This window comes from Lipotes vexillifer, unplaced genomic scaffold, assembly GCF_000442215.2.
Source record: "Lipotes vexillifer unplaced genomic scaffold, Lipotes_vexillifer_v1.1 scaffold1344, whole genome shotgun sequence".
Taxonomy (NCBI): Eukaryota; Metazoa; Chordata; class Mammalia; order Artiodactyla; family Lipotidae; genus Lipotes; species Lipotes vexillifer.
Genome location: NW_006775258.1, coordinates 457,482 through 477,947, shown reverse-complemented (window position 1 = coordinate 477,947; position 20,466 = coordinate 457,482). Strand labels below are relative to the sequence as shown.

The following is a 20,466-nucleotide window of genomic DNA, read 5'->3' as shown; positions in this document are numbered from 1 at the left end:
ATGCCTGCTGGTCCCTCCTGAGGGGCAGGGGCTGTGCAGCAGGGAGAGGTGACTCTCACTCTGCTATGCTTGGTCTCACAGGCCAGGTGCGGGAGAAGGCTCGGCTCGCCTCTGGATGCCAGTGGGGCATCCGTGGTGCTCCCTGTCTCTGTCAGGAGGGCAGTGAGTCCACTTCCAGACGGGACACGCTGAAACTGCAGAGGGTGGGGCAGTTTACCAGTGGAGTTCGGACGGACTGAGGGAGGGATATTGCCAGGAGCGTGCTCTTTTGTTAGGCCACCTTTTCTGCTCCTTCAGCTTTCCTCTTGGCCCTGTCTCTCTCCTGGGGTCTGTGGGAGGAGCTCTGCTTCCTAAAGCTTCACTATCGTTAGGAGCAAGGGTTGGGGTCGGGTGTGATTTTCTTGTCTGGATCCGTTGGCTGTTCCCACTTGGAGGCTTCCGTAGGCTTTCATGTGTGGGAGGCAGTAAGGAAACCAGGGGACACACCGAGGTGTCCTTCCCCGTGTCCCGAGGTCCTTCATCCCACCTGTCAGAACCTTCCTGTGTGTACTGTAATGTCCAGGGTTTGGAGTCACAAGGGAGAGGACCTGGGGGGATTGGGACTACTCCACGTGGAGTGACTAGAGTCTGGTCTCTGACTCCTTAACCACAATCTCCAGAGGCAGCGGGCCCTGGAATGCTGCCTACAGAACATGGCAAGAAAAAGGCGCACACCCCAAACTCCGTACCTAGTGAAGGCATTTGCTCATGGAGAGAACAGACCACAGAGATGCCCCCTGTAGGGTGTGACTCAGCAGACATACCGCCAGTATCCCCAGTAAAAATGGGGCCCAGAGACAGTCTCAGAGGGACTCGTCAAAAGTAAGATCACAAAAATATTAAATCCAGAGAATGAATGAATGAATTGAACATCAATTCTCGTGAAGCACATAGATTATGCAAATGTTTGCATGCATGCAGTGAAAAAATTATTTGAAGGTCATGAATGATCCATGAAATAGAAGATACATAATGTGAAATATAATTCAATAATAATGACGTGTATGTAGAGAAAACCCCCGACATTTTGAAATAATTAATGTCAAAATGCAAATACTGATGAACTCTGGTTGGTTTTGGATTTTTGGATTATGGTTTATTTTAATTTTACTCTTTTCCCTGTTCTTTATTTAAAACCTTGTTACGATTGGCATCTACTACTCAAGAAGCATAATAATTAATCTTAATATTGAGAACAAAACCTTCTTTTCCAGGAGAGATTAAGAGGAGGGAGAGAGAGAAAGCCATCAAAATGCCTTCTAGTCAGGAAAGTGCATGCATTGCTCTCAATACTCTGTCAGATTAACTGAACTCTTCCATATCTCACTAATGACTCATAGTGAATTATTTAAAAGAACACAAACTTTTGCACATGCGTTGATGCCAAAGCCAGTCTTTTCTTTAGTTGTGGATGTTTACAGACATCTGGGCATTAATACTTGCAAAGATATATTTTATAGAAGGGGTAAACCCAAAAGTGACTACTTGAATTGGAGACAAGTGTTTTGCTATCATAATGAATATTGGACAAAAGCACAAATGTGCATTTTTACAAATGACAAATATACAGAATCTGGAAACCATATAAGACGTACTCTAATGAGAATACTAAATCAGAACACTACTTTTATACATTTATACATTGCAGTGGGCCAATTCTTAGAAAGAAAAGCTGGAATATAAATGAAGAGTAATCAAACAAAGGAAAATCATTCGAGTGTTTTCAGAATGTACATTTGGAAACGTCGTTTCTGAAAACTGTTGGAGGTGACACTGAAGAGAGACTTGAGTGGTTTCCTTTGCTCCCTTGTGGTGCTGGAACTGTGGTCCTTCCCTGATGGGCTCTGGGCCTTTCTGTGGGGTCATCAGCCCCGAGATCCTATCACATTGCAGTTGTTACCTAAATGGAGCTCCGACCACACACAATGCGATGGAAACAGCCCAGTTACAGAGATTGCCCATTGCAGTAGTGTGTCCCTACAACTAGGGCATCATAGGCTATAAGGACAGAAAATGCATAAACTGGGGTCCAGAGAGTCAGGGTTGTGCCTCTCACTCTGTACTGTGTTTGGCCTTAGAGAAGCTGCCAGAACATCCTCTGCCGCAGTTTCCTACCCCCAGCACTTTCTCTGTCCCCAGGGAGTTGCATTCAGCAGTGTTCCTGGTGTGTGAGATGGATCCCAGGCCCCATCTCTCTCCTGGAGTCTGTGGGAAGATCTCTGATTCCTAATGCTTCACTGTTGTCTGGATCAGGTGTTGGGGGAGAAGGTGGTGGGAGTGCAGGCCTGAGCAGGCATGTCCACTGCCACCTGCCACCTCTCCTTCCTGGGTCCTGGGGCACACGGACCCCAGGGAGAGGGGTACCTTCCACCTGTGGTCTCTCATGACTCTTCTGTTTTGAGAAAACAGGCACACACATACCTATTGCAGTAACTCTAAGTCCCTCCCCATTTTTGCAAAATACAAACAAAATCTCAGCACAGATGTAGAGGAATGTTAACCTTATTTTGAAATAAGTTTAATCCTGCAGAGCCACTTATACCTTCAGAGTATCTGTGGTTCTGAAAGCATTTGATGTCGTGATAACCAAATGGAAGAAGCAGAATTAAAAGCCTGCCAGCAGATCCTTCCCCAGGGACCCCCACCTCCTTCCCCATCCTGATGCCCGATTCCCTCTTTCATCCTTATGGGGGTCCTATGAGTGGACCAGGTGCCCCCAGGGCTGGGGAACCCCACGCACTAGCTGCTGGGCCCTGGGCTCCTATGAGGTGTGTGTCAAATGAATTCTCAGCCCTTGGAAGGAAGGAGTGTCCAATCGCTCTTTACCATTGGTGAGGCTCCACTGACGTCTGGTGCCCAGATTTCCACCCCAAATCAGAATAAAATCAGAATGTCGTTTGACTTGGGGTCCAATGTGGGGAGCTGCTGTCTTAGAAAAGCTGGTGGTAAATGCCCAGCAGGAGAGTTGGGTCTCTGAAAGCCTGTGGAGGGATTCTCCTGCTGATGTAATGGTCTCCATTCTCAAACACTGTGGTCTCAGGCCCTTTCTTTCTCCATCTCTTACTTTTAAAGAGAATTTCTAATTTCCTGGTGGATGTGAGATTCAGTCTCCCTGTGGCCTTGAGCACCAAGCAGACGCCAGATCCGGGACTGGTAGGACTCCCTGCAGGTCCCTGGAGAGGACCCCAGGCATGCGAGTCTTCAGGAGATTAGATTAAAATATTTACTCTATAAAATATGCAAATGATGGGACTTGAAAGCCAGTGCTGAATGGAAAGCTGGGGCCTGAGAGATTTCTGAGCAGAGGCCCCAGGGAGGCAGGGCAGCTGCTGCACCGTGTGGGTCAGGCTGCTTCTTGCTTCTCATTGGCGTGTTGTTGGCACCCACTGCAGCTCCCATGTAGACACAAGGTTCTCCGGGCAGACGCAAGGTTCTCCATGTAGACGTAAGGTTCTCCGTGTAGAGGCAAGGTTCTCCGTGTAGACGCAAGGTTCTCCGTGTAGACGCAGGGTTCTCTGTGTAGAGGCAAGGTTCTCCGTGTAGACGCAAGGTTCTCCGTGTAGACGCAGGGTTCTCTGTGTAGATGCAGGGTTCTCTGTGTAGATGCAAGGTTCTCCGAGTAGAGGCAAGGTTCTCTATGTAGACACAAGGTTCTCCGTGTAGAGGCAAGGTTCTCCGTGTAGACGCAAGGTTCTCCGTGTAGTTGCAAGGTTCTCCATGTCCTGTGATTTGGTGAGCGAGCCTCCCCTGGGACTCTGTATGCTTGGCTGCTGCCTGTGTCAGGAACAGGTCACCTGCTCTTTCTCTGCTCCCTATTCAGCCTCTGGATAACAGAGGTGAGTCCAGGCTGGGCCGCTTCCTGGGGGGCCCCTTCCTGGAGGATCTGCAGGCCATGCACTCTGTCCTGGTCTCTGAATCACATCATCTACCACCAGACACTGAATGAGGAGATACTGAAAGTGTCCAGAACATGGCCTGGCATGTGGTGGCATTGCCAACCCCAGGAGCACTCAGTCACTTCATTAGTGAGGAAGGGACAGGGGTACCCTCGCTTCCCAGAGGAAAACCCTAAAAGGATGACAAAATCCAGGATGTGGGCAAAAATGAAGGGCCATAAATTCATAACAGAGGAAAGAGGGCACAGAAAGCAAATATTAGAGAACATTCATAATCTTTCCATGGTTACTCTAATGGTTTAAAGCAAGTACAGATATTTATGCAGCTGGATGAAAATAAAGGTCCAGCCACAGTCATTAAAAATTTCATTGTTGAACTCGCCACAAAGTGGCCTGCAGCTTCTCACTGCAGAACCAGCAAGGCAGGGCCGTTTGCCCTCTGCCACCTCCTTCCCTGCACAGATGCAGAGGCAGACGTGCAGAACCAGGAGTGCATGGGACACGCTGGTGGGGACGTGGGTTGTGGCGGCTGCAGCCCAGGGCTCGAGTTCTGGGAAACTTTTGAAAACCTCCGCACTCCAGAGGCTGCTTCTGTCATGGCTGTGATAATGCTGCTCTGTAAGAATTTAGACTAATAGCCTAATGTCCTGACCAACACACATCACATGACCACAGGTTGATCTGCATTTCCTTTGGGTACCAGCCCGTCCTCTGCTCACAAGGATGTTGAGAACAGCATCCGCCTCCGTTTCCTTTATGCCTCTGGGTCCCTCTGCAGGAAGGTGGTCAGAAACAAACCCTGTCCCAGGGCAGATGGAGCAGAGGTACGGAGGGCTCGGGGTGGTGAACACGGCAAAGGTGAGATGCATCTGGGGTTGGCATGCGGGAACGTGACAGCAGTAGAGCTCTTCAGGTGGGAGCAGCGGGACAGCAGAGTGACAAGAGCATCCACGTCCAGATAAAGAATACGGACGCTACATTTTCTTTTTCTTACTGGAAATTCTCTAGGGCTGGAGGGAGGGTGACGATGCCAGGGCAGGAGAGCTGACAGGCGATGCGGGTTAGGATGGCTCGGGGGCTGCGGCGTGGAGGGGATGTGGACTGGACACAGCGCAGGGACTTGTTGGATCTGTGGGGTGTGGGAGAGGGGGGACGATGATGACTCAGAGGGGGGACTTGAGCCTGGGGGCTGGGAGGACGAGGGACACTAACAGCCATGGACAAGCTGAGGGAGGAGCACGTTGGCAGCTGACACAGACTGTCTGGATATAAGACCCTGCGGTTTGCGGGGCAGATTTAGGGGATGTCCGCAGCCGGCAGGGGAGGCTGGAGAAGCCCCAAGGAGAGTGGGGGCAGAGCAGGGAACCCAGTGGGGGACCCCGTGCCTGCCTCTGTGTCCTAGATGCGGAGCCGCGGAGTGTGCTGTGTGCCATCTGGCTGCATGAAGGGCGGCTTAGTCTGGCTCCAACCACTGGAGTTGATGCAGACCCTACAGGTCAGAGGGCACCGTCCCCAACAAGGCCACCTCACCTCCGACACCAGCCGCTCTTCAAGGGTACCGAGCCAGCCCCACTTGTGACTGCCTCACTGCAGCCTTGAGGGTTTGCAGGACTCCATCCCCTTACAGAATTCACTAGAAGCTCAGAGAACTCAGGGAAGCAATGGACCTACAGCCAGTGTTATTGTAAAGGATGCAAGTCGGGAGGGCCAGCCAAACACAGAGGCGCTTAAGACTCACCCTCTCCCCTCAGAGGAGTTTCAACCCTCTAGACCACGTGCTTTTTTTTTTTTTTTAATATCTTTTGAATCTATCTCCCTGGACTGTCTTCTTCCTCCAGAACATTACAGACCAAGCCTGTCATCTGTGCTCATGACAATCCTGTAGGTACCTGAAGGCATTTTCTGTCTCCCTCTTGCCCCAGGGGTATTTTCAGATTAGGCAAGTCCAATATTCTCTCGTGTTCACAAAATAATATAATTTCCAAACTGTCCCTCAGCTAGCTGCATTTTTCTGGATGTTTTCTCACCTACAGCACGCTCATTCATCCACGTATCCCCGAGCAGTGCACAGCACTGCAAACTCGCCCCCTCAGGCTCTGGCGTGCTGTGGGGCCCTTGCTGGGTTTTGGCAGCATCTGCACATTATAAACATGGTCCTCAGTCCCTTAGCTATGGGGCTGCCTCCTGACAGGGCTGGTGGGTGCTGGGCCGCTTGTCCCATGACTGGAAGCTGGAAGGAATGGGAGCTGGTAGATACCTAAGGAGGGAGTGGAGGCTCGTTCAGGGAAAGAAAGACATAAAGGTGGTGTCAGTGGTCCAGACGGGCAATTTAGCTCTTGGCAAATGTGTACTTCAAGTGTCGGAGGTGGGAAACCCACTGTGGGCATTCGGCACACACCCTGGGAGCCTGCAGCAGAGCACTCAGATGGTATGAGTTCAGAGTCCAGAAATCGTTCTGGAAACTGTGCAGGGGGCTTTTTGCTGCACCATAGCTCCCACTGTTCTTTTTTCTGTCAAAGAACTTGCTGTAGTCCGTGGCTAAGCCCAGGATGGAGGAGTAAAGGGCTGGTGTGGCTGGAGCGGGAAGGAGGATGGGTGGAGGGGGGTCAGGATGCCCAGTGGCAGAACTGGTGGGACCCTGAATTCTGAAGTCCGTTCCGGCACCAGGCCTTTCATTTATTTATCTTCATTTCTACCCCGTGTGTTTCTGTAAAGAATTGATGTGCCCTCGTAAGAGAGTGCAGAATGCGACAGGCCAAATTAGAGCAAACAGGAGGAGGAGAAGCGTAGGGGAGGCACGTGAGGTGGGGCAGGGATGCTGGGATGCCTTCCATGCACCTGAAACGGCCAATCAGAGCAGGAAACGTGATTGGTCTTATCGTTGACAATAAGACGAAATGCCTGAAGCCCTGGAGTTCTCAATACAGCATGGCTGGAGTTTGTGGGCGCTGAGAGCACGTGTGGGTGTCATGAGCGGCCTTCACGATGAAACCGTTTTAATTGGTAAGTTCATGGCAATTTCTCCATATTGCCTGATATTGTTACGCTAATGCAGAAGCCCCAAAAGGCAAAACAAAACAACTCCTAAAACAAAACCAGACCCATGAAGTGCTTCAGTTTTCTGTCTACACCTGGCTTGTTCTAGAGGTGAATTTTTGAGTATTGCCCTGGTTTCCATCAAATAATCCTATTGGCGTTTGTTGTTTGGCCTTCCTGAGTCTGTTTCCACACAGTACATTATGGGTGATGCATCACTTAAGCCACAGGGACTGGACGGTACAGCGTGGTGACATGTTAGCACAGTGCCTGTGACGTAGCGCAGGCGTGTTCAGTACATGTGGGTGATTTCTGGGAGCAGCGACTACAGAGGTCCCAGCACAAAGTGGCTGAGCTGCTGGATGGGACCTGCCATTTGGGGGTGTGGAGGCACCGGGCCAGGTGGGCAGGTGACACTGGGCACAGTGTCCCGGGTGCCTGGGAGGGGGGCTGTCCCCGGACAACAGGCAGTGGCTTGCAGGCTCACTTTCAACTTGTCTTTCATAGGAATCACACTCTACAGCCACCCATATGGAGGAGCCTTGCTGAACGAGGACAAGTTGTGAGTTAAAGGAACACTTGGGGGGGCAGCAAATGTTGATCAACATCTCTGGGTTGTTAGGGGTAATTCTCATCCCTTTTCTGCTTCTGCACTGAGTGAGCTTAGCAGGTGCACCTAGTGGAACAAGGCTTGGGCATTTCTGTGCAAAGTGTGAGGACAGCGATGGTTAAAGGAGAAAGTGCATTGACTGAGTCTAAAATGGATGAGCAGGGCTTCCCTCATGGCACAGTGGTTAGGAGTCTGCCTGCCAGTGCAGGGGACATGGGTTCAAGCCCTGGTCTGGGAAGATCCCACATGCTGCGGAGCAGCTAATCCCATGCCCCACAACTACTGAGCCTGTGCTCTAGAGCCTGTGAGTCACAACTACTGAGCCCATGTGCCACAACTACTGAAGCCCACCCACCTACAGCCTGGGCTCTGCAACAAGAGAAACCACCTCAGTGAGAAGCCCACGCACTGCAACAAAGAGTAGCCCCCACTCACCACAACTAAAGAAAGCCTGCACACAGCAACAAAGACCCAACGCAGCCAAAACATAAAAACAAAAACAAAAACAAAACAAAACAAAAATGGATAAGCATGTCATGCAGCTTATTTCTAAGTAGCAATTGTTCTAAGGGGCTGATTTGCCAAAGCTCATAGGACCCAACATCTTTTTCAAGTTAAAGTTTTAAACGTGGCATTTACAGAGATAAGCACAGTGATGCCTCCTGACAGTTTCTCCTGTAAGTCTGTCCTCACCGTCCAGACGGAGATGGTGCTGATGAGGCTAGTGTCCTTTATGTGCAGACCTAAGTGTCTCCTCCTTTTCCCCATCTCCCTTCCCTGCCATACGGCGGACAAACTTTTAGCTAAAAATTGATAAGTAGAAGTATTTTTTATGTACTTTCTGTGACCTACCTGAAAGAGTGGGAGAACACAGATCTGGTTGATGGGTGATCTCCACTCTCGTCCCGAACGCAGCAGGTGGTCCTCATATTCGTATACAGACTCTCAGGGTCCTTCCTTTAGCCGACACCTGCCGGGATTCTAAGTGTGGGCGCATCAACTTTGGTTATGAAGTAAGACATGATGGAGGGTTTGAGATGAGCAGTTGCATCTGTGCATTACCAAAGGCAGCTGTGCCCTGACCGTCCATTGACCCTGGTTATGAAGTAAGATGTGATGGAGGTTTTGAGCTGAGCCATTGCATCCATGCATTACCAAAGGCAGCTGTGCCCTGACCGTCCCCAAAGGGGAGGCAGTGATGGACCAAAGGTGTTGGTGGTGCTCCAGTTTAAAGTGACACAGAAAGTACAGTGCATGTCATCGCCAAGCACCTCCATCTACTAGAGAATATTCTGGTGTTTTGAAAGACTAGATTCAGAGGTGGGGCCGCTATGTGTGGAGCAAAACACCACCCCCGGCCGCAAGAGCTGTTGTCCAGCAAGGTGGCCCTAAAAGGGCAGAGGCCATGCTCAGCGTGGAGGCCACTAGGCAGGAGCCTTTCATTTTGCCTAGGAGGTGGGTTCAGTGTCAAGACTGGGCTCCAGGTGGGCAGACGGGGACCTGCGTCTCACCTTCGCTCTCCTCTGTGTGTCCTCTAGGCCCCTGGGAGTGTAACCCAGGCCTCGAAAAGTCATTGAGGGGATTTAATGAGAGAATCCACACCCTTAGCCAATACACTGGCTGGTCCTAAGTACTTATTTTTTTCTGAGGAAATATATTTATTATTACAATGTTGACAGAGCTTGCTAGGCATTTGAAAAATAAATGAGTAAATCTGCATTTTTACCTCAAATAAATTTTTTTTTCTTTTGTGGTATGTGGGCCTCTCACTGTTGTGGCCTCTCCCACTGCGGAACACAGGCTCCGGATGCACAGGCTCAGTGGCCACGGCTCACGGCCCCAGCCACTCCGTGGCATGTGGGATATTCCCAGAGTGGGGCACGAACCCGTGTCCCCTGCATCAGCAGGCAGACTCTCAACCACTGCGCCACCAGGGAAGCCCTCAAATAAAATTTTTACCTAAAATAAAAACCACATGGGAGATATATACCATGTTCTTGGATTGGAAGAATCAACATTGTGAAAATGACTATACCACCCAAAGCAATCTACAGATTCAATGCAATCCCTATCAAACTACCACTGGCATTTTTCACAGAACTAGAACAAAAACTTTCACAATTTGTATGGAAACACAAAAGACCCCAAACAGCCAAAGCAATATTGAGAAAGAAAAACGGAGCTGGAGGAATCAGGCTCCCAGACTTCAGACTATACTACAAAGCTACAGTAATCAAGACAATATGGTACTGGCACAAAAACAGAAATATAGATCAATGGAACAGGATAGAAAGCCCAGAGATAAACCCACACACATATGGTCACCTTATTTTTGATAAAGGAGGCAAGAATCTACAATGGAAAAAAGGCAGCCTCTTCAGTAAGTGGTGCTGGAAAAACTGGACAGTTACATGTAAAAGAATGAAATTAGAACACTCCCTAACACCATACACAAAAATAAGCTCAAAATGGATTAAAGACCGAAATGTAAGGTCAGACACTATAAAACTCTTAGAGGAAAACATAGGAAAAACACTCTATGACATACATCACAGCAACATCCTTATTGACCCACCTCCAAGAAAAATGGAAATAAAAACAAAAATAAACAAATGGGACCTAATGAAACTTACAGGCTTTTGCACAGCAAAGGAAACCGTAAACAAGACAAAAAGACAACTCTCAGAATGGAAGAAAATATTTGCAAATGAAGCAACTGATGAAGGATTAATCTCCAAAATTTACAAGCAGCTCATGAAACTCAATATCAAAAAAACAAGCAACCCAATCCAAAAATGAGCAGAAGATCTAAACAGACATTTCTCCAAAGGAGATATACAGATTGCCAACAAACACATGAAAGAATGCTCAACATCACTAATTGTTAGCAAAATGCAAATCAAAACTACAATCAGGTATCACCTCACACCACTCAGAATGGTCATCATCAAAAAATCTACAAACAATAAATGATAGAGTGGGTTGGAGAAAGGGGAACCCTCTTGCACTATTGGTGGGAATGTAAATTTATACAGCCACTATGGAGAACAGTATGGAGGTTCCTCAAAAAACTAAAAATAGAACTACCATACGACCCAGCAATCCCACTACTGGGCATATATATACCCAGAGAAAATCATAATTCAAGAAGAGTCATGTACCAAAACGTTCATTGCAGCTCTATTTACAATAGCCAGGACATGGAAGCAACCTAAGTGTCCATTGACAGATGAATGGATAAAGAAGATGTGGCACATATATACAATGGAATATTATTCAGCCATAAAAAGAAAGGAAATTGAGTTATTTGTAGTGAGGTGGATGGACCTAGAGTCTGTCATACAGAGTGAAGTAAGTCAGAAAGAGAAAAACAAATACCGCATGCTAACACATATATATGGAATCTAAAAACAAGAACAACAAAAAAAATGGTTCTGAAGAACCTAAGGGCAGGACAGGAATAAAGACGGAGACGTAGAGAATGGACTTGAGGACACGGCGGGGGTGAAGGGTAAGCTGGAATGAAGTGAGAGAGTAACATTGACATATACTTACTACCAAACATAAAATAGATAGCTAGTGGGAAGCAGCCACATAGCACAGGGAGATCAGGTTGGTGGTTTGTGACCACCTAGAGGGGTGGGATAGGGAGGGTGGGAGGGAGATGCAAGAGGGAGGGGATATGAGGATATATGTATATGTGTAGCTGATTCACTTTGTTATAAAGCAGAAACTAACACACCATTGTAAAGCAATTATACTCCAATAAAGATGTTAAAAAAATCAACATGGAACAAACAGTTAAAGGTAAAGCATTAAGAGAATGGAAGAAAAGGTCTGAATATTTTTGTAATTTTGGCTAACTGAAAGTTTTCTGTGCAAAGCCTATAAAGTGAAAGTAAAGAATGTGTTATATAATTTAAATAAATATAAATCTATAAATGGAAGTTAATTCTGTGTTGAAAAATAAACTTTAAGAAGTGAAGGGAGAAACAGAAAAAATATTTACTACACATCTAACAGCAGCTAATTTTCTTGATATTGTGAAACCTTCTTATAAGTCAGTAGAGAAAGGGTGCCTGATCTATTTTGTTCAAGTTTTTCAAAGTGAATGAAAGATTATTTTTTTAGACTTTATTGAAGTATAGTTGATTTACAATGTTGTTTAATTTCTGCTGTACAGCAAAGTGACTAAGTTATACATATACATATTCTTTTTCATATTCTTTTCCATTAGGGTTTATCACAGGATATTGAATGTAGTTCCCTGTGCTCTACAGTAGGACCCTGTTGTTTATCCATCCTGTATATAATAGTTTGCATCTAATTAATGGTTCCAGCCGCTGTGACCCTCATCACTGATGGGTCCCTGCCAGCCTCTGATGGCTGTTCTGCTCTGCCTGCAACCTGGAGAGCTTCCGCCAGTGCGGCATCACCCTGTGCATCGTGCTTGGATTCTCCATCCTGTTCGCGTCCATCAGCAGCTCCGTGTGCGGGACAGGGTGACTGGGGCCACAAGGCTGCAGCACATGAGCGGCCTGGGCTACAGGACCTACTGGCTCACGATCTTCCTGTGTGACGTGGTAGGACTTGGGGCCATGTCCCTCTGTGTCCCTGCACCCGGGGGACGTGTGTGTGCACATACCTGCGTGTGTATGGATGTGTGGCCACCCCACATGATCCATAGAAGCAGGGCGGTTTCCTGGATGTGTGTCTGAGGTCTTGGGGACAAAGCTGTGAACAAAGCAGAGAGGGTCTCTGTCTTGAGGAACCTGTGTCCTTATGAGTGGAAGCAGAAAACAAATAACCAAGTAAAAATAAATAAATACACAAGATGCAATTGGCTTGTGACTAGGTTTATCAAGAGAATGAAAGAGGGTCATGGGATCGAGGGTGACTTCAGAGCAAAGCTGGGGAGGGGCCCTGCAGCCAGAGAAGGGGGGCTGGCGAGCAAGCCCCCAGGGGAGGCCGCGGGGAGGCGCTGGCTGCCGGGCGGGGGGTCTGCCCTTGGTTCTGAGTGTGGGAAGAAGCCATGTGTCCTGGGAGGGGGCTGGATTCCTGCCCCTTCCCTGTGGGAGGTGGGTGTGGGCGGCCGTGTTAGTGGCCCCCCAGCTCGCGGAGAGGCACAGACTACAGACATTTATCTAATCGCCTTCTGGAGACTGGAAGGCCGGCATCCAGGTGTGGCAGGGCTGGTGCCCCCTGAGGCCTCTGTCCTGGGCAAGTGGACAGCTGCCCTCTCTGTGTCCTCACCCTGTGTTCTCACCTCCTCTTTTCATGAGGACACCAGTCCTGTGGGATCCAATCCCATCTTAATGACCTCGTTTAACATGGATCTGGAAGGGGACTCTCCAGGTCCGAGTCCGCTGCTGCAGACCATGTGCTGGGCCACACAGGACACAGACCTAAGCTGGAGCTGACCTGAGAGCCGGAGGGTCAGGAGATGGTGGTATACAAGCCCCTGACGTAACAGGCCCTCTTCCCTTGATTTTCTCAGCTCTTTTACTTGGTTTCTGTCTGCCTGTGTGTCGCTGTGATCCTCACCTTCCAGTTAACGGCTTTCACTTTCCGGGAGAACCTGGCAACCATGGCCCTCCTGCTGGCACTTTTTGGGTATGTGATAAGAAGCGCAGCTGCAGAATTATGGTGTGTTTTCTGAAGGACAGAACCCCTGGGGCAGCTTTGAACCTGCTGTCAGCTTCATGGTTTTCTCTCTTTCCAAGCAATTATGCCGCTTCTTCTGGTGGCGTGGAGCCGACCAGCCTGAGCAGGACGCCCAGGGCCCCTGCTCGAGGGGTGGGTGATGGCAGCGGCTTTGGTTCCAGCTCAGTGTCCGTTACTCACTCAGCTCCAAAACTGTCCTCGGGGAGCCCGTGAAGCTCTATGTCTGCTGTAGTTTTCTCTCTCCTGACATTAGTAGTTTGGAAATGTTTTGTCTAACTTCTATCACTTTTTCTTTTCTCACAGGAAAAGTAGCAAAACCAGAAAAGTCATTTTACAAATTTCTCGTTTGAACATACTAATAAGGATCGTTGCTAGCAGTCCCTAGATTATACCTGCCGGGTATCAGGAATGCATAATATCATCCTCTCTTACAGGTCATGCATATTTGGCTATAGATCTAGGCTAAGTATGTGAGAGATACTTGCTAATAGTAGGGAAAATAATTAAAGTGCTGATTTATTTTAATTTAAGGCTAATATATATATTTTAAACAGAGCATTCTGCTTTTTTCTAAGCCAAAGATTACAAGTAAAATGATTTTTACATAGACGACAGTTGTATCAGTGATCCAGACTTATTCAAAACATCTAATTAGGGACAAATTATATCATTATAGGATAAATAGATACATGGATAGGTGGATGGATAGATGGGCGCAAAGAGAGAGACAGAGAAACCTTTTTAGGAATACTGACATTGCCACTAACTCTGTGACCTTGGAAGTGTTCATTTCTCTCTTTAAGCCTCACTTTCTTCCGTGTAGAATACAATTCTGTTGCTGTGAAGATGATATTAGGTCATTCACATAAACGTCCTCTACAGTGGCCGTCAAGGGTTCCCATTAAATTACTTTTAGTTGTTATTGTTACTATAAGAATTATTTAATATTTAGAGGATATTATGTCTTAAGCTCTAAAGCCTGCCTATAGTAGAGACATGTTTTCTATACTCAGCTGGAAATTTATGTTCCTGTATATAACGATCTACATACGTGGGCTCCTGGTTCTAAAGAAATGATTTGGTTTCAGTTTATTGATCTGGTTGAATGCATACTGTGGTCACGTTTCCTTATAGTGTGAGTAAAATATGTTTTGCTGTAAATTATTTTTGAACTTTAGAGAGCAGATTTCAAAAATTAAGGTGAAACTCAGACAAAGTCGCATGGTGAGACGCTCTTACAAAAAACGTGTTTTTAGGAATTTTCCTTAACCTTGTTTTGCTTGTTTGCTTTGCTTCCTTTAAGAATCTGAATTAAGCTAGAATTCTGTCCATATTCATGATCACAGCAGTTTTCAAACAAGTTCAGGGGACTCACAGGTCTCTCGAGTTACATTCATGGCCCAACATGGTGGCCATCTCAGGTGGAGGGGTCTTAGGTGAGAGGGGCCCAGAGGACCTGGAAAGGTGCCCCAGGCCGGTTCCAGTGGACGAGAGCAATGGGGGAGCTGACCGGACTCTCAGGGTGACCCTCCAGGGGCTAGTTCAGGTTTAAAGGGTGGTCCTTCCTCTACTGGAGGCCAGGCCTGCACACAACCTGACACGGTGACCCCCAGCAAGAGGAGGGGCCCTTGGGGCCCCAGTGGACGAGAGTGCCGGCTCACAATCCTGTCCCCACGAGGAGCCCAGAACCACCGCAGAAAGGCTGCATCCCAGAATAAGCTGAGACCAAGAACACATTCAGGCATTAAATGGGGCTGTTTGTCTGGAATCTGGAAAAATTGGTTAATGTGTAAATGAATAGACTCTCACAAGACATAATAGGACAAAGTGCCCAGTTACAATATTCTTTTATCTTTTCTTTTTTTTCTTTCTCTCTGTGGAGGAAAATTTGTTATTCACGCTGGAAAGGGAGGAAATTCACATCAAAAGAGAAAAAAATAACACCTGAAAATCTCAGACAGAAAAGAGAATCTGGTTTTTATAAAAAATGGAAACCTTAACCGCATACTTGGTGCACATTTAATACGAAAGGATTATGAAGATGATGTCACAGAATCCTGGTCCGTGTCTGGAAAATCCTGCAATGTAGAGATGGGACTGGTTTCAGAGGGAGGAAAACCCCATAAACGGCAGAGTAGTTATGAGCGGGCTGCCACCCTCCAGGTTTAATCGTTAAAATGATATCATAGTTTAGTAAAAGAACGGCGGTTGCTTGAAGCTACCTTATGTTTTACCAAAAAATAAATTATGCACTTTAAGCCAATTTAATTCTTTCCTTGAAAAGAAAAAATCAGGACGAATGGAGCCACCAATATGTTTATTTGAACCAAGCATTGATATTTAAGAGCAGTTGCATTAAAGCACTCACCTCTACCTTGTATGCTCGAGAACTGTTTTCTTCACGCCTGAATTATGAAGCAGATTGCTGTTGACAACTGTATGATTTCATGTATACTATTACATATATATATATATATATATATATATATATATATATATATATCCTATTTTCTGAAATACGAGGGTGTATCTTTTGACCCAGGGACGAATACCATAGATTTCATGTGGAAAAGGAACTGTACTCAAATCAAAAGCTATCTCGAGGGCCTAGCATCATTTTGAAGCCTCATGCTTTTCAGGGCTAGTTAACGTATTAAGGAAACCTCAGGCATTTAGAAGCTACCAAGGTATTTCAAGTGAAACCACTAAATCAGCCTGAGAAGATGGTGACAGGTTTGCACTGAGTGTGCAGAGAGCACATGGGAGCACACAAAAGTCGTGACCTAAAGTCAGTGACTTTAGCTGTTTCATACATTCTGTCAATAAAGCAGACCGTATTCATAAATGTGTACATATATCATCATGGTTCTTATAACAACCTAATATATTTTCAATTGATAAACTTTTGTTGACTGTTCCTTTCCATGAAAATGGGAAGAATGCTGCATGAAAGAATAAAAATAAAGACAGTGAAGTAAGTGACTCTTCTGCCAGTACTTGCAGCTTCCTTTCCTGGGGTGGGGCAGGATGGGGGTCACAGAGGAGCCTGAGGTGAGTTGGCCGCGAATGAGCCCTGGCTCTGTGCTCTGGAGAAGGAAGAAGGAAGAGGTGTTTTCATTAGAGGACCATTTTGGGTGTCTTCTTAGAGCGTGAGGTCATCTGAAACTTCCAGGGGCTGCTTCTCGGGTCCAGCCCTCATGCCCCGGCTTCAGACTCACACACAAATCACCCCCGCTTTCAGCTGCTGCTTCTCAGCCGTGGGTCCTCGGTCAGGTATCTTAGCCGCGTCCATCCTGTGTCCTATCTGTGAAATGGGGTCGTGCACCCGCCTTCAGGGCTGTAGCATCAGGGAACACCCTGGAGGCATACGGCCTGGAGTCCACGCACAGGGCACCCTGGAAAGGAAGCTTTCCAGTTCTATGGTACGTCCTGTTTTTATATAGAGATTCCCACCCTTGGTAGCTTTAGTGATTTAATCTTTTCTGAAAAACAGGTGTATCCCTGCTCTGCTGAGAAGGCTGTGAGCAGAAAGGGAGGCCAGGCCTGCCCTGTGCGGGAGGGGACACTGGGGCTTTCTCCAGGTCGCACGTCCGAGCCCGGGTTGGACCCTGCCCAGGGCTCTGCCTATATATTATGGAAAATGTGCTTTGTCTTTAGAAAATAACTGCCGGATTTATTAAGTAAAAATTGCTCCTGTTCACTGAGGGAGGAAAAATAACCAGGCAAGCAAAATCTCATCTTTAAATCAGTCTGTATAGAAGTAAGTGTTATAGGACAAGGAACACGACTTTTCACTTGACATTTCAGATGCGCGACTCTTCCGTGGATGTATCTCATCTCCATAATCTTCTTTTGGACGTGGCTTTCATCTCCTACATCTCCCTGAACTTCCTCCTCGGCCTCTGCACCGTGCTGATAACTGTCGTGCCCTGGCTGTTGGCCTTTGTCTCCAAGGCTCAGGTTAGTGACCTCCCACAGGCTCTGGGACTAACGCCTAGACTACTGTTGCTTTTCCAGCTGGAGCTCAGCGCAGATGTGCTGGTATCCACTGTCTTTAGCTCCAGAAAGAGACACTGACTCTGCTTCGCAGAAACCCCTGTGCCTTGATAAGCCCAGAGCCAGGTTGAAACCAGCGGGCACAAGATGAGCAGTTTCTGCACCCGCTTTGTGAGTGGAGGGTAGGCTGAGCCGCGCGTTCACAGCGCATCCCTGTTTGCAGGTGAATTGCCAATCGATGGTTGGAAGAGTGGCTGTGTGTGTGGAGCGTGTCCTGTGCTGGCGTCAGGAGCGCAGGGGTCAGACATTCCTCTCTGCGGGGTCAGCTGCTCTGGGGTGGGATTAGCCCCCGTGCAGACCACACTGTCAGGCAACAACAGGTCTGCATTGTCCGGGCTGTTCTGCCCTCTGAGCCCTGGGGCATGTTTAGACTTGCTGCTTTCAGGGTGTTGGAGCAGAGGTCTCCAAGAGACTGGACTCCTAGTGGAGGAACATTACTCCTGGTGAGGACGTACCTGTCTCAGGGAACCCCTCCAGCAGTCCGTTTACATCAGGAGGCCCCTTTTGGGTGTCATCCCAGCAGGCGTCGAGGTCCAGTGGAAACCAGCTCTGCTGACACTCCGCTCTTGTCCTTCCATGCTCCTCCCTGTGAGGCCTGCCGGGGTTGTGTCTGCTTTAACTTTAATCTTCCGTCTTGCTCAGCCTCCCCTGAGCTGCCTGTGGGAATGAATTTCATAGTCTGCACCCTCCTCTGCCCCGGATTTCCATACTTTTCTTTCCTGTTTTCTTTCTTGGCTCTGACAACACAGGTCTCTCCTGACCCCTGCTGTCCATGTGGATCCCATACCTCTCTACTCCTGGGGCTGGATCGACTCAGGGGCTGAGGAAACAGCCTGGGAAAGGCCCGGCCTCCCAGTTCTGGAGGATGGGCTGCTGGTCGGTGTCTGGCGAGTCCGGGACTGAGGCCTGTTCCATCGGGATGGGCTCCCTTCCTGGTGCCTGGACGCACCGGGACTTGGTCAGCTCTGCGGCGACAGCTCATCTTATTTGCTGTTGTTGTGCCTCACGTTTGTACAGAAGAAGTGAGCTCTGTAAACATTGATTATGCATCCAGTGAAACAATTTATTTTGGTGATTTTTATAGATCTATTATTGACACTAATCTGTATTAGTGTCTTTAGCCTTTAAATAGCAGCTAGCAAAATGAGTCACTGGCTTTAGCTTGAGGAGAACATTGAAATTGGAGGAGGCAGAACAGGGTTTCCCTCGTCCCCATCGGAGCTTAGATATGACGTGGATCCTGGTCATGAACTAAAGGGGGAGGAAGACAGACTCAAGGGAGACAATCCCCACCCCAGGGAACGGGTCACACACACAAGAGAAGGGTCAGGAATCTTGATATTCTAAGGCTAAGGTGAGTGGGAGGCTTTGTTCCCTCCTGTTATAAGTAGCATCACTCACTTGGAGAGAAATCAGCAAGCAGCAAGTTGTTTGCAAAAAAATGGGTCAAACTCAATTGTTAACAGATAATAAAAGGCATTTCATTGCTGTTACTAAGGTCTTTCTTTTCCTTTGCTCTTTATTTTGATATAGTTTGCTTAAAAAACTCAACGTGATAAATGGGTGATTTCAAATATTCCTTTGTAAGTTCAAGGGGCAATATATTCTTATGAAATCACGGAACAGGCCAAGAAAGGTGACTAGATTTTCAGATCAGTATCAAATGCCAGTGTAACTGGTATTAACCATTGTGTATACAAACGACAACATTAATATGAGCATTTTACTTTTCACCAAATCACAGTTTCTAAGCTGATGTGTACAGAAAAGGCATTTTGGGTTCTAATTCAGGATGTGGAGCATCTCTCTCTCCCACCGCTGAGGCTGTCTTTTGACGGCAGGGCGATGTAGGTAGATGAAAAACTCATAGTTTCAGTAATTTATTTCTCTACTTGATCTGTTGCCACATATTGTGGATTAGACACTCAAAAATTGCTGTTCCGTGAATTTGTGTAGCCACGCCCGTCACGCGTGTAGATTATTTGCTGAGTGTCATGCGTTAGAACAGCTTTGTTCACATGGGAATAGACACCAGTGTGAATCCCTTACAGTCAGATCTGAGTCCTCATTATTAATTATTTCCTGAACTGTAAGATCCTGACTTAAAAGCTGTAATAGTCTCTTATTTCCACCTTATAACTAGGAAGACAAAAATCTTTCATGTCGTACATTATTTGATCCAGGGACATAGTTTTATGAAAAGTGGGATTAATAAATTCCTTTAGGACTGGATGAAATCTGTAAATAGTGGTAGTCAGTGAAGACCAGAACTAAGGGAAAATTAAATGAACCTTTCATGGTTTTCCCATGTCTATATGCAGAAGACAGTAAACTATAATATAATAACAATACATACCCCTAAAAGTCTTCATTGAATTTTCTATTGTCCCCAGATCACACTAGTTGAGACTACTTATTGTGAACAGCTGTAAATTTGCGTGATAAGGGAGAACTGGACATTACTGAGTATGAGATATATAATTGATGGTTTTATAATCTTTCTCTACAAAGGGCTCTTAATTTGCTTTCTCTTTCTTTCATTGCACAGAATTTGCAGAACATCTGTGACATCCTCAAGTGGGTCTTCACTATTTTCCCTCAATTCTGCCTGGGTCAAGGGCTGATGGAACTCTTGTTACAATCAGATCAGATACAACCTGACCCACAACTTCGGCATCGATTCATACATGAGCCCCTTCGAGATGAGCTTCCTGGGCTGGATCTTTGTGCAGCTGGTGGTACAAGGGATGGTCCTTCTCCTCCTGAGGGTCCTGCTGCATGGGGACCTCTGGCAGTGGCCCAGGTATGTCTCTCAGGGTCCATCCTTGATGGCAACTCCAGCCTGGAGGCTGCAAGACAAGAAACGTTCTGATCAGTGTCATACACACTTCTGTTAGTTAGGATTTTATGGGGTTATTTGTTTGCTTTGTTTTTGTTTATTTGTTTTTTTATTAGTGAATGAACGACATTAGGAAGGAGAATGTCAAGAGCAAGGTGTCAACCTGTGAGATAATCGATCCAGTTTTTCAATTGCCTCAATGCATTTTCTCCTTTAGTATTGCTCAGTTTTCCTCTTATTTTGATTGTAGCATCTAAGGTGAATTTGTTTGATGCCATAATACAATTTACTTTTATGGTGAAATAGCATCAACTCCTAAAAGCAGG

The 20,466-nt window shown here is 46.9% G+C and overlaps 1 protein-coding gene across 1 annotated transcript in view; it reads left to right on the top strand.

Moving 5' to 3' along the window:
• Positions 1-20,466, top strand: part of ABCA13 (ATP binding cassette subfamily A member 13) — a 259,148-nt gene that overhangs the window by 158,952 nt on the left and 79,730 nt on the right. Inside the window, 9 exon segments of the mRNA XM_007472367.1 lie at positions 7,479-7,530; positions 11,831-11,840; positions 11,995-12,067; positions 12,070-12,164; positions 13,079-13,194; positions 17,053-17,093; positions 17,096-17,205; positions 19,850-19,933; positions 19,935-20,104. Coding sequence (XP_007472429.1) covers positions 7,479-7,530; positions 11,831-11,840; positions 11,995-12,067; positions 12,070-12,164; positions 13,079-13,194; positions 17,053-17,093; positions 17,096-17,205; positions 19,850-19,933; positions 19,935-20,104 — 751 coding nt within the window.